Here is a 14,888-nt window from a genome sequence, read left to right on the forward strand (position 1 = left end):
GTTTTTAACATCACAGCCAGGTGTACCTTAGTCTTGAAGTGAAGGTTGACCACCCAAGTATTTTCTAGAAGAAAGACAAAGGAAATCCTGTTGATCTGCATTACCCAATATATTTTGTTCTCCAGTCTATGAAAGCTCAAACACTTTATTTTTTATTTATTTTTTTAAAGTTTTAATTAAGTAATCTCTGCACCCAATGTGGGGCACAAATTTACGACCTCGAGATTAAGGGTCGCACGCTCTTCTGACTGAGCCAGCCAGGTGCCCCTCAAACGCTTTATTTTAAAGGGATTGGATACAAACAGTACCTCTCTCTTTAAGAAAAAGGCAGAGATACTAATAAATTCAAGCTTGTTTCTCATTCTTTAAGAAACTAGCCAATAATGTAAATATACTATGATGATTTACCATACAAGTCTGAATCAGACACCCGTTAAATGATTTGCACAGGTAAGAATAAGGCTTAAATTTATCTGTGTTATTTACAGGCTATTTCTTTATATTTTTTGGCTTGAACATAGCAGTGAATTCGATAAAAATTAGCTTGTTCTGATGATACCCAGTAATATTACTTCTAGTTTATGCTTGATACTATTAACTAGAGATGACTGTGTAATGGTTGTAGTTTTAAATAAACTTCTACCAACTCATTCTTACTGTCGCTGGGGTAGTGTCTATCAATAAGTAATGTGTGTGTGTGTGTGTGTGTGTGTGTTTGTGTGTGTGTATTTCGATCAAATGAATCCAATTCTAATTTATTTAAACCTGGCCCAGCCTGTGACTCACTATCTGGTGAAGTGGTGCTCCCTGCCTTACGAAGACAGCACGTGGGAGCTAAGGCAGGACATAGATCAAGCGAAGATCGAAGAGTTTGAGAAACTAATGTCCAGGGAGCCAGAAACAGAGCGTGTGGTAAGACTTGGCTAATGGTGAAGGATTTAATTTGAAAATAGCATAATGGTGTGGTCTTGGAGAAACCACTAATGGGATTTACTATATTTGAAACAGGAGCGACCTCCTGCTGATGATTGGAAGAAATCGGAGAGTTCCAGGGAGTACAAAAACAATAACAAACTCAGGGAATACCAGTTGGAGGGAGTAAACTGGCTACTTTTCAATTGGTACAACATGTATGTAAAAAGCATGTTTTTCTTCACTTTTAAGAAGGCCTATAGCTGTTTTCCTTTGTAGTCATTGAAAATATTAATCAGATAATGTCACACTTTAATCTCTAATAAGAATTATGAAAAACAGCCAGGATTGGAAGTATGCTTAATATTTATCCAACAAACATTAATACAGAGATATTGATAGACATATGTAGAAATAATTTTTATGCCTTAGAGGATTTTGTTTGAAAATGTATTTTGTTGAACTAAGAGAACATTTGAGGTATGCATTTGTGATTATAATAGTATATGTTTTATGAAAAGAAAGCAGTGTCTAATATCTGTACTTATTAAACTTTTTGTGTTTTATTTCCTTCCCAAAGGCGAAACTGCATTTTAGCAGATGAAATGGGTTTGGGAAAAACTATCCAGTCCATTACATTTCTCTATGAGATATATTTGAAAGGAATCCATGGCCCTTTTTTAGTAATTGCCCCATTGTCCACAATCCCCAACTGGGAAAGGGAGTTCCGTACCTGGACAGAGTTGAATGTGGTTGTGTATCATGGGAGTCAAGCTAGTCGTCGGACCATTCAGTTGTATGAAATGTACTTCAAAGATCCCCAGGTAAAACGTCACAAGTGGTATTCTTTATGCCTATTATGTATGTTTTAAGGTCCTGGATATTAAAATGGCCTCAGACATTTTGGGGGAAGGTCTAGATTTTACAAAATTGAGAAATTTGCTTTAGATTTCTTACCCAATTGTGTTATATTTTTGCATCTTATAAATACAGCTAATTTTTACAGCTTTGGTGGTTCTGATTATCCGATAAGAATAAATGAAATATTTTCACCTTGGGTGACTGTGGAAAATCATTTAATGTTTTGATATGCTAATTGGTTTTATTTTGCAAGCCTAAGAAAAAGCTAAACAGAAAATGGTGTTATTAAATGTAAGTGGAAGTAAAAGTTATTAGGCATTCCATGTTGAGTGAAATACACCCAAAGGGAAGAACTTCTGCTCTGACTCTTAGTAGCACTTGGTATAATTTTTTTACTTACGCTTCTTACCTGTATACAGTTATTCTGTGATACTGACAGTGAAGCATTATAAATGACAAGAATAGTATCTGCTAAAATAGATTTAAGCTGATAGGTGGTAAGGAGAAGTCTTATTACTGGAAATAGGACAGAGTTTTGTTTTATAGGTTTGCTTTTAACTATAAAATCTGCAATTAAATACTTCAAGGAGAAAAATATTGAAATCTGTTTTGGTGTTTATCTCTAGATTTGAGAGATGGTTATAAGTTCTACCCTAAGGGAATGGGTTTTTTCATTTAGCACTTTAATAGTAAAAAATAAGTTAACAAAGGTAAAAAAAAAAAAAAGTAAATGTTTTAAACAGTAAAAAAGTTTTTAAAAGCTACCTTAGTACATAATCCCCTAGGCTTTTCACCTTTTTGGGATCTGTAGGATGTAACTAGGATGACTACACTTAGTGGCACTTTACTACATATGATCTGTAGGGAAATTGGATAGGAAATTTTACTAACGATTTTCAGATTTCTTTAAAAGGGAAAAGGGTTTAAAGCTTCCCTGCAAAACACCTGGAAAACAAAATACAAGTGTTACCTAAAATAAAGATGTCCCCAAAAGATAAATATATCTGTTTTATGCTATTTATTAATCAAAGTTAATGTCATCTCTAATGTTAAATAATAATTTAGAACTGTTCTCATAGGGTCGAGTGATAAAAGGGTCCTATAAGTTTCATGCCATCATCACTACATTTGAGATGATTTTGACGGATTGTCCTGAGCTGCGGAATATTCCATGGCGCTGTGTAGTCATTGATGAAGCCCACAGGCTGAAGAATAGGAACTGCAAGCTGCTGGAGGGGCTCAAGATGATGGACTTGGTCAGTGATCATATTGATGATTCCATTGAACCTGAACAGAATCGTTACTGACTGTGTTCCCGCTGCTCTGAATGTGACTGATACCTGTGTAGTGTGTTTTTAAAGCCTGTCAAATAAGGTGATAGGTCCTCCTGAGCTTTTAGTTACTCAAAAGTTGCTGCCCTTCTCGATCCTCATATCATTGGCTGGTTTCTTTGCATGATTGTATTACAGTAAGGTATAGTTAGGATATTTTCACTGAAATGAGTTTCAAATATTTGCTTTTCCCTTTTGTTTATAAATACTGCCATTTCATAACCTGGTGGGCCAGGCTTTGTCCCAGTGATGATAATGAAGTTATATTCCAGGGCTCAATGGTTTTGGCACATTGGATCCAGTAGGACTTGTAGATGCAAGTTCTTTGTAGGGGTTAATACCTGGAATTGGTCACGTTCATACAGACACTTAGAAGTTTGGGGCATTACAAGACCTTGAATTTGATCTGGAGTTTGACACCACACTTACCCCATACTCTCCCTGCTTCCTAAGAGGTGGTCAGGTTTTTCTGGTTAGATTTTTCTAGATTGTTTTCAGTAGGAGTGTTACGGGATGATGTAGAGGTGGTAGGATTTGATTGATTTTTCTGTTCCATGCTTCTGTGTGTTTGGTTTCCTAGCAGAAATTATTACATGACTTCAGTCATCCTCAGACTTCTTTGTTCTCTGTAGTTTGCAAGGTGGGTTTTGATCACTTGTTTTCATTTTTAATGTACATTTTAAAAGCAATGTTACTGTCATTCAGTAACATTGGATGTTTTGCTGAGTTTCTAAAAAGTGCAAAAGATTTTTAAAATCTCTTTGATGTTGACTTCAGTAGATTAATTTGATTTCTTGTTAATTGAGAGTTTGAGACGGGGAGAACATTCTATACGTTCATGGCTATAAATTTTGTTAATGAAGACTGGGACTACCAAAAGGAACACTTAAAAGCTTTTTGTTGCAGCTGGTTCTTTGAAGCAGTTTCTTTTATTCATTAGCCAGTGATTCTTTTAATTAAAAACAAACAAAATTTAGCTTTGTTTAAAGGGAAAAAGTCTGACTGAATTATTCTATTAAGGATGGGAAATCCCATCCTAAGACCTTTCTCAAATTAGTTTATATTATTTGGTGACCAATCCACAAAAGAAAGGAGAACACTTAGAAACAGTGACCAGCCGTGAAGACATAGGCGAGCACGTGGAAAAGAGAAACTCTGAGACTGTATTTGGTCTCTCCAGGCAGCACTTGGGCATTACATTTGCAGGCAAATGTGAGTGTTCATGAAATACCTAACTCCATCTTCCAAGTAGGGACCCATCTTCACAGTGGTCCACAGAAAAGACAGAGTACCATTTTCTGAAGGCTTAAATAGCCACCTGAGTTTATCTAAGTTGTTTCCTATTATTAGTTTATGTGCTCCCACGCAGTCGATTCTTACTGCAAAACAGTCCTCCATTGGTGCGTACAGTTGGGTTAAATGCTGTCAACATCATATAGTCTAATTGTTATCGGGAGACTTGAAACAGTTTTCTGTTGTTTGTAGTAACAGTTCATTAATGGATTATAATCTCTTATCCAGATAATTTTTGTGTTACATACTTCAGTGTTCCCTAACCTTTTTTCACATAATGGCACATCTAGAAAGTGGTAATGTTCTGTGTGTACCATTACAGCATGTCGTGATGGGGCAAGCTGAGAATGCTGCCCACTGCCACAGGTGACCAGCCCTGGAATCTGACTCTCAGCCCTTGCTGGCTGCTCAAGGACTTGCATACCTGTAACTCATTCTTGGCTCATCCACTGGGAATCTCTGATAAGCACATGAACAAAATAATTGTTTTTTGACAATCAAGAATTTTTCTTAGAATGATGTTTTCAAGATGGAACACAGTACTGTTGTTTAGAATTAGAATGCAATTGTATTTGTCTAGTTCTGAACAACTCCTTGGTTGACCTTTAAATCCTTACTTACAGTAAACACCATGAGAACTTACACACTGGCCATTTTTTATTCTTTTCTGGAATAAGTCACGGTGAAAATAAGAGTTTATCCGGCTACAGAGCAGGTCAAAGGGAACTGCTGTTTCTTCAACTAGACTCAGTTAGGATGAAGGTGCACTTGATGAGGATCATGTTCCAAGTGCATTCTCAGAAAGAGAAGGCCAATGCATGTCTCAGCTCTCCCATCGCAAAGGAAATGCTTGTGAAGATGATTTGTAGAGGGACATTTACGGTCTTCACCCTCCTCTGCGGGAGCTCTGGAAAGCAAAGCCATCTCCTTGTCCCTCAGTGACAAGGAGGGGATTCTCTGGAGGTGGTAGTAGTTCTTCATTGATTCTATCGTCTCATCTTTCATTGTCAGGAGGCCTCACACAAATTAAAGAGTCTGCTGAAATAAAATTAAATGGTCGTCACTCCAGCAGAGCTAAAAAGAATGGTAATGTTTTCAAACCAAAAGGATATTTGCTGACATAGTTGAGCTTGGAGGTGATAAGCCTGCTAGCACGTAACGTCTCTTACATGATGTTTTGGGACACTCTGTGTATTAATCACATGTTATTTCACAGTTACTTTCTAATGGAAATCTGGTTTTATTCCACTACTCACATGTAACCTTATAAAAATATCATGTGTGTAACCGTTTGGGATAACTGGCTTTAAACAGCCCTTGAGGGAAAGCAGCATAAAAAAGGGAGTCCCTCTCAGGGCACCTGGGTGGTTCGGTTGATCTCTGCTCAGGTCTTAATCTCAGAATTGTGGATTTAAGCCCCGTGTTCAACTTTAAAAAAAAAAAAAAAAAAGCCCCTTTCCTTTTTTCAAATATATTTATTTTGAAATGAGTAAGTTAAAAGGCTTTTTCTGAAGTATTTGTTTAGAGGTAAGGATTTAGCTCAATCATAAGGAATAGGAGAAAACTGGGAAACAATCTTCAATATCAATATAATGCTCTTTCCTGAGTCTCTGACAGTTTTAAAAAATTCTTGGATAAGGTAATTCAGAACCAAAGTATGTCAGGGACTGTGGCCCATGTTACCCACCAATATGGTTATATATTAGAGTATCTTTCTTTTCTTTTCTTTCTTTTTTCTTTCTTTCTTTTTTTTTTTTTTTGAGAGAGAGATGGAGGAGGGAGGAGCAGGGGGAGAGGGAGAAGAAGAATCTCAAGCAGACTCCACACCCAGCGTGGAAACCGACGCAGGCCTCGATCTCACAACGCTGAGATCATGACCTGAGCTGAAATCAAGAGTCAGATGCTTAACTGACTGAGCCACCCAGGCACCCCTATATTAGAAAATCTTGAACTGATTTGCAAACTCCTTACTCTTTACGAAGTTAATGAGTCTGAAGATGATGGTGGTCTATGTATCTTCCTGAGAGACATCTTTATTCAAAAGGGAGAAAAGGAGAAAGAAAAGCAAACTGAACCGCTTTACCTTACTTTCAAAGAGCTTCATTGGCATATAAGACATGGTGGATATTATGAAAATTAGCATGTCCTTACCCTAGTTACATCATTTATCTAGTATTTACTGAGCATATGCTCTCTCCTTGGCAACCAGGTCTTGTCAGATTTCACGTTAAGTCGATAATTTGAACCTGCTAGAAGGTAGGATCACGTTCTTTTTTTTTTGGATCACTTTCTGAAATAGTTTTATTCGCTATACTATGTATCAAATGGCCAAACAAAATATTAAGTAATAAGACCCTTAAGATTAATAAACTCACCATCATTAAAACTGGTCACTGAGAAATAGCTCCTCTGTGTTGGATATATCAAATACAAAGACAAGGGTATAGATGCATAAGGAAAGCTGGAGAAAGAGCTCATAAACAGGAAGAATTATTTTAAATAAATAACCTAACTTGGTTCAAAGAAACAACATTAGAAATAGCATCTGCTTTAAAAAAAAAAAAAAAAAGAAGTGATTGTGGTATTTAAAACCAAGCTGACCTCTTCTCTAGTTTAAAATTTTTGCAGAACAAAATAGTTTTTCATATGCTGTTGCATGTAGAAGAACTTCTTTTGTCTCTAAAGTGAGTCATGCAGGAAGCAGATGGGGAGAAGAGAGCGCTGTTGATGTAGAGAACAGAAAGAAGCATGTGAGCTCTCTCTGAGTCTAGGGATTTTAGGAAAAAAACTTCGGTGGAGAAAAAAGTATTGGGACTCAAGAGACTTGTAAAGCCATAGCACTAAAATGTTGACCTGATAATCCCAGGAAGAAATGAAATGGCATGACATGTTTACGGGGTCTGCCGCATTCTAGAGGGCCCACACCACATATCTGTCTGAAGCAGGGTCCATGTCTTTCTTGTGTCTCTGCCTTTGTGCCCTCTACCTTTACATTATGGTGGACGCTGAGTTAGCATTAATGAGATGTAGGAAAATGGATATCTAGAGAGAGGTTTGGTTTTATTTATTTATTTTTAAAGATTTTATTTATTTGAGAGCGAGAGCACATGTGAGGGCACTCGCACCCTCAGGGCAGAGAGGGAAGGAGAGGGAGAGACTCTCAGGCAGACTCCACCCTAATCACACAGCCCATCCGGGCCTATCCCACACCCGACATCCCACCCTGAGCTGAAACCAAGAGTTGGAGAGTTGGACACTTGACCACCTGAGCCACCCAGGCGCCCCAGGAGAGCTGCTTTCATTTTAGGAAACTGTTTTTGTTGCAATTTGCTCAGTTGCTTTCCTTGTGTTCCTACAGGAACACAAAGTGCTGCTGACGGGGACCCCACTACAGAACACTGTGGAAGAGCTCTTCAGCTTGCTTCATTTCTTGGAACCAAGTCGCTTCCCTTCAGAAACCACCTTTATGCAAGAATTTGGTGATCTGAAAACTGAAGAACAGGTACTTTTCACGTCTACTTTGCACTTTAGTCATATAATTAAAGATTAACCCATGAAATGGCAAAGCACTGCTACTTAGGTGTTTAAAAACAAAATTATATCACTTTTTCTCACCTAGTAGTTAAGTGAGCTTTGTATCTCCTTTCCTTGGGCATTCTGAGTCTTCATTATGGAGGTTTTCTTGTTTGTCTGTTTGCCCTCATGATGGGCTGTTGAGATTTGTTGGGAGAGGTTACTTACCTTTTCATGTAATTTTCGAACACTGCCGTGCTGTTCAGATCAGTGATTTTGCTTTGTATACTTTTTTTTTTTTAAGATTTTATTTATTTGAGAGAGAGAGCAGCAGAGGGAGAGGGAGAAGCAGGCATCCCCCTGAGCAGGGAGCCTGATGCGGGGCTCGATCCCAGGAGCCTGGGATCGTGGCCTGAGCCGAAGGCAGATGCCAAACCGGCTGAGCCACCCAGGCGCCCCTGCTGTGTGTACGTTTTGAGCACAGTGTCAGAAACCAGGGGAACTTGTAGTTATTTTCCTCCTGGAGTTTTGGGATCCTAGTCTTACTTCCTAGCTGTGTATACTCGGTCACATTGCTTACTTTTCTGAGTCTACATATTTTCATTTAAACTACTCCACAGGATTTCTGTGTGAAATAAATGAGGTATTGTGTATGAAAAGCAGTTATTTTATACGTTCTAAGAGTTCTGTGGGTATTTATTATTATACTGTTTTTGAAACAGATATGGAGATATGCTTGCAGTCTTGGTCTTTATGTTCCTCCTCAATTTACTGTCTGAAACCTCTTAGTTTAGTTCAGAGTGAAGTCCGTTTTGTTTTGGTTTTTGCGTTCTTAAAATAAAAACTGTCCTGTGTGCTATCTGTCCTATTGCCAGTCATCAGAGATGAGAACCAGGGAGTGACACCTCTGCTTGCTTGTCGGTGCGGGGGGTAGGTGGCTCCTGGCCTACTCGTTCTGTTAGCTCTTTCCAGAGGGGGAGGGGGCCGAAGCACTGCCACTCCCACGACATCACCTCTTCCCTCTTCCTCATCATCCCTGTGGCTTAAGACAGACAGAAGGGAAGGCTCAGTGAATAAGCTGGGTTCTTTCCTGCTGTGTGCTTGTCGGGCCTTCTGGCTGTTCGGGCTCCTGGGCGGCTGAAATAGGCCACCTAACGCGGACTCATTCAACCTTCATGCACTTCTGTCATGCAAGCTGAGAGATTAGTGCCTTCATACCCTTACTGGGCTTTGACAGATGAAAACCAATGGTGAATGAATGTTTTAACATGCAAGCGAATCACGATACCAGTATTTACTTAAGGTCCTTTTTCAGGTGCAAAAACTCCAGGCTATTCTAAAGCCAATGATGTTGCGACGTCTCAAGGAGGATGTGGAAAAGAACTTGGCCCCCAAAGAAGAAACTATAATTGAAGTTGAGCTAACAAATATTCAGAAAAAATATTACCGAGCCATCCTTGAGAAGAATTTCACGTTTCTCTCCAAAGGTGGTGGTCAAGCTAACGTACCTAATCTTTTAAACACTATGATGGAATTACGGAAGTGCTGCAATCATCCATACCTTATCAACGGTAAGCCTGTGCACCAGCAAACGTGTTTAAATGACTCCAGAGGTCCTTTTCTCCTTCCCGACAGAGGATTTGTTGCTTTGTGGTCATTACTGGATCCTGTCACCAAACGTGGGTTTCACCAGCTTCCTGTTCTCTGTGATGCCTTGTTTTGTGGTGGCCGTTAGGCGGGGCACCATTGCCCCTGCTGACCTCTGCCGTGGGACCTCAGCTCACCGTTCTCCTTCTCCGCCTCTGTGTCTCACCCCTCGGAAGGAGGTTTTGGTACTCATGCCTAAAAATCGCCAAACGTGCTAACAGTTAAAGAGAGATTGGCCTCAGTTGAGACTTCCTTGCTGTGCGTGTGTGTGCGTGTGTGTGTGTGTGTGTGTGTGTGTGTGCGTGTGTGTGTGAATCAGAGCAGTTAAAGAGGAACAGTGTGAGAAGGCAGCTGTCAGCTGTCTGGAGACTGTGGTAGGAGGGAACTTCTGTCTAGAGACGTCTAGGACCTATTCCCTAAGAAGGAGAGATCGTTTTAAAACTTTGATACTAGTTTGTTTCTGTTACTGATGAATACTTCATGGTCTTCCTGTGTTCTTAACTAAATTGATAGTGTCATGTAACTGATTTGAGTACAAACCTATATTACGTATTTCTGAAAATCATGAAAGGGATAAATATCGCAGGCCTGGATGTGTGGGACACTCTGGAGGATACGGGAGCCTTCAGGCTTGTCAGGGATGGAGATGAGAGAAGCCGCAGAGAAAGCGATGGTATTGAGACAGGCCTACAGGAATGGGAAGGAGTTTGTCAGTCAGGGTCAGAAAAAGGAAGGGCATTTAGGCTGATGTAATAACATGAGCAAAGACAAAGAGACAAGAAAACAAAGGGGAACTTGCCCAAAGTGTAAAGTCCGTGTCAGAAACAGTGTGGCAGTGAACGTCAGGCACATGCTGGGACCCTGCTGTGGCAAGCCTTAAAGGCCAGGCCATGGGATTTGGGCTTTCGTTTGCAGGCAGTGGAGAGCCATGGCTAGTGTTTGAGCTGAGAAACGATTCAGGATGACTGATCTGGCAACATCATATAAAACAGATGGGAAGGAGTAGGCAGAGACATACAAGCGGAAAGACCGGCTTGGAGGCTTTTGCTGCCTGCTGTCCTGGCCAGAGTCCATACGGGTTAAAGAAAGGGGCCGGCCGGCCAACTTGGGGTGTTTGTGCGCAGTTATAACGGGCCAGCAATGCAATATTAGGTTCCTTTACAGGGGAGTAGGAACAAAGCTTGGTGTTGTCTTTATCACAATCTGTGAAGTTCAAGGGCAGCTAATTTAAAGAGTTCCTGATCTTTCCCCACCCCATTCCTGACACACCTGTCCACCACCTTAGACCCACAAGTTCCTGTTATTAGATGACAGAGGGGCCCACACCTGCAAGACCGCCTCGACATTGCCCCTGAGGTCATTGCTGTGGTGTGACATCGATGAATTTCCTTCTACGACTTTGTGATTTTTAGCTTTGTCTTCCAAAGGGAGTATCATGTGTGATAATTATGTTTACCACGGCCGGCCTACTAATCACCATGTGTTTTAGAGCCTGTGAGGCCATTACAGGGAGTGTCAAGCAACCTGTCCCTGTGTTGGGGAGCTGGAGTTGGGGCTTAAGGTGACTGGTGGTATGAGTAAAGCACGTGTGCTTGTATGACACACACACACACACACACACACTCTTGCATTTAATATCTGCTAAAAAGAAAATGAGGAATAGTAGCCTACAAGGGGAAAGTGAGGGCAGTCACAAAAGAGCTGAAATGCTGCCGGCAGGATGTGTGCGAGAGGGCTGACCTCAGGGGTGGCTGTCAGATACCCGCTTGCAGCTCCGTCAAGTTTGCCTTGTCTGTTTACATGCCAGTGACATGCATTGAACATGTCAAGGGAGGAGTCCTGCCTCCCGTCCCCCTCGCCCCGCCCCTACCCCCCCAACACAGCTGGTGGGTCTCTTCCTTGGCTGATTGCTCTTCAGGGTCATCTTCTATACTTCATGGTTCACCAGGAGTCTCTTAGGACTTGTAAGACTTGGGTCTGTGGCATTATCCTAATTGGTCACACCTTGGGGTCAGCGTTTCTGTCCCTGCAGCTTATGGAGTATCCACTAAGCAGGGGTCTTTATATACCTTTATGTTGAGAAGTTGTAGTTAAAAAAAAAAATATATATATATATATATCCCCCCCCCCCCCCCCCCCCCGCCCATTTGGCGTCACAACTACCCAGATAACTTAACGTGGATGTTGGGTTTCACTGAGGTTGCTCCACGGCCGTATCGCCCATTCTCATCCACAATCTGGAGTAGAAAGTATACCTATGTGCTGCTAACCCTACACATATGTATTGAGCCGATTCAAGGACATTTTTAGTGTTGCAGTTTCAATTGAAATTTGTATGGGTGGTGGCAGAGTCAAGCGGCCCCAGTCAAGCTAAAGTTCAATTCAGGAAAGCATAACACTTCCGTAACTGTGGAAAGTAGAAGCAAATATATGCGTAAGTTGGTAACATATGGTAATATAAGCAAAGCAGAAGGAAGAAAATTAGAAATGATGGTAGAACACAAACTGAGTAATATTTTAAATGTGGGTTAATATCTTAAGTGCTTAGCACAGTGTTTGGGGTGCACTGTGTGAGCATTTGGTAAGTGTCACTAGTTGTTGCTTTACTTGCTCTGATAAGTGGGTAACTGGGGAACGTAAATGCGGTTACTGTTACTGGCCCAAGCTTCAACAGAATGCAATGCCCAGTTTTAGGTTCCCTGTGTGAGAGTACAAATGATGTTGAAAACTTGGTCGAGGTCCCCTGATGGTTAGGAAGTGACCTAAGGTCATTTGTTGTCATTGTTGGGGGTCGGAAGAGTACAGAGAAGAGTGGGCAGAAAGAAAATCAGCTGAAGCTTGCACGATGGAATGAATTTTTCAGATAGAACATGGTAACTTTTTTCTCGTAATCTTCAAAAGAAAATAATTTCTTGTTGGTGGCTAGATGACATTGGCTAGATAATAACTTCTCATTATAGCGAGCTAACATTGCAATTCCTGTCCTCACGGTGACCATCTGTTTAAGTGAGAAGGCTTCCACACTCGTTTCAAGTTGTCTTTGACACCACACACACACACAGTTTGAAATGTAGCATGAACAGTAATTTGGGGCAGTGTCAACAAAGTATTTTGGCTTATCATAACCTATTTCCAGGTAATTTTCAGACTGATATTTACAAATCTCACATCAAGGTAAATAATTGGTAAACTTGGACACTTTGGCTGTGACGTCGGAAAGTAGAAATTGCTTTCCTCCAGCACCTTCCCCGACGTTCTTTCCTTCAGTCTGGCCATAATAAGTATAGTGCTAGAAGAATCATATAGGAAATATGTTTGCTGATATTTAAAAAACTGGCTGCCTCTTTAAGAACCTTGAATTCATAACAAAGAGCTAAATTGATGAATTCAGCAGTAGCTTTTGTCAGGTAAGAACAAATGTATTTTAATTTTGACTGTTCTTTATAAGATGAGAAATTATTAGTAGCAATCAAAAAGCAAGAAAGTTACTTTTCTCATCTCTGAATAAATTTAAAATGAAAATTTTTCTGCTAATTTGAGAAATTATTTGTATTTTCAGTTTTTTACTAAAATTATTCAAATGTCTGATAATTATCTTGTCAAAATGATTATTTCATTTTTGAAGACTTCATTGGCCCTTAGCTTGTTTTAAACTAATATACTATATTTTGATTCTAAGTTATAATTTTCATATAGACAAAAAGTAACTACCCAAGTATCAGGAGTAAATCTGTTTCTGAATTGTAAAGAGCTTATACTATATTGCACATGAAGAAACTTTTTAAAAGACCTCATGTAATACATAGACTTAAATCTATTTCCCCTGGCTCCTGAGGGCCTTCTTGTCCTGAATCCAGAACCTAGATTTATAAATTTCATGTTTTGAGAAATATTATTCAGCTTTGTTCGAGAATATTCTTTATTTAAGAACATTCCTGCTAATGATCTTCAACAGCATTTTGTTTTTACCTTTTCCTAGTTAAAACCTTTCCCCTTTTTTTTCCCACTTAGAGCAAAGTCCTGAGCGTTAGCCTCTTACTCGTGTGGCGATTCTGCCCCAGCTGGCTTTTTTAGCCAGGCCCCCTTCCTCACAAGTAGCAAAGCAGTGTGCTTTGCAGAGGCCTTAGTGCTTGGGTCAGGGCATTAAATGACTTTAATCTGTTCTCAGTAAGATTCTTTGCTGATTAATAATTAAGAAGCTGCATTTCTGCATACGACCATGCCATAACTTAATTTGCACAGGTGCCCTTAGAGTGAAAATAGGATGGCACTTTTTTTTTTTTTTTTTTTTTTTTTTTTACTTCCGTTGCTGCTTGTGGAAGTTCTGTCCCAGAGGCCATGGGGTCTAACTCACCTAACCTTTAAGTCCCCTTTGAGATTTTATGCATGCTCATCCCGTGTATTGTTAGTTCACACACATGTTTAAAACCGGTGGTAAGCAGGGTAGTTGACACTTTCTGGCACAGTTGAAGGCAGGGAACCAATCCCATTAGGTGGATTTGTTTGTTTGTATTTTCTAAAGAATATGTGACCCCACCAGCACGGGTCTGGCCTCCTTCCGTTAACTCCAGAGACGGGCGGAGGCCAGACCGGTGCTGTCTAATTCTAGCTAAGCCACCTAAAGCAGTTGAAGGGAGCTTAGCCTGTGTGTGTTTGGGCTTTGGGGGTGGGGTGGGGGGGTGGCTGTAAGCGCTTCTTTCCTGACGATGCCATTCTGTTGAGGCTTCTCTGATGCACCCAAGTCTTTGAACAAGCGGAACTCTGCACGAGGCTGGGAGAAAGAGGGCTAGGCATAGAAGAAGCCTTATTTGTGTAAGACAAGTTTGATTGCTGCTGTTGGTTTTTAAACGCTTGAAAAGCTTTGGCTCCTTCAAGATAGAATTTTTGTACCTCATGAAACGATCAGATAAGAATGAACATGGAGGGAGATTTAGAGATTGCAATAGAAGATGTGTGTTCAGAACCCCTAAAAAAAAAATCCCTAAAAATTATCCTGAGAAAGGAATTCCCTTTTGTTGCCCTCCTTTGGGCTGTATTTCCATGCAGTTATATACAAAAACTACTGTCCTGACACTGTAATTATTAGAACTCTATTCCCTTGTTTCTTAGCTTCAGAACAGATTTTGTTGTTTGTGTTTATATTCAGCTAGTAAACAGTTCTTCATTTCTTTAGCAATTTAGGTTCCAAATTTTCTGTAGGTATCTGGCCCTTGGCTTGTTTCTGCCACTTCTGGCTTGACAGTCTGTTGTTGAAATTCAGTTTCTACAGACAGCAAACATTTGTTTGTTGGAAAATGTGGGGTTTTTTTCCCCCCAAATGTTTAAATGTGT

At 40.2% G+C, this 14,888-nt stretch overlaps 1 protein-coding gene across 4 annotated transcripts in view; it reads left to right on the forward strand.

Moving 5' to 3' along the window:
* CHD7 (chromodomain helicase DNA binding protein 7) overlaps window positions 1–14,888 on the forward strand; it is a 124,706-nt gene that overhangs the window by 78,932 nt on the left and 30,886 nt on the right. For all 4 annotated transcript variants that reach the window (XM_025870629.2, XM_025870630.2, XM_025870631.2 and 1 more), the window contains exons 9-14: window positions 775–912; window positions 1,009–1,130; window positions 1,493–1,736; window positions 2,853–3,029; window positions 7,756–7,899; window positions 9,226–9,481. In XM_025870629.2, the coding sequence (XP_025726414.1) occupies window positions 775–912; window positions 1,009–1,130; window positions 1,493–1,736; window positions 2,853–3,029; window positions 7,756–7,899; window positions 9,226–9,481 (1,081 nt within the window). The remainder of the gene's footprint in view (window positions 1–774; window positions 913–1,008; window positions 1,131–1,492; window positions 1,737–2,852; window positions 3,030–7,755; window positions 7,900–9,225; window positions 9,482–14,888) is intronic.

The sequence above is a fragment of the Callorhinus ursinus genome, unplaced genomic scaffold (genome assembly GCF_003265705.2).
Source record: "Callorhinus ursinus isolate GAN/ISIS: 27379988/994484 unplaced genomic scaffold, GSC_fseal_2.0 scaffold5, whole genome shotgun sequence".
Lineage (NCBI taxonomy): Eukaryota > Metazoa > Chordata > Mammalia > Carnivora > Otariidae > Callorhinus > Callorhinus ursinus.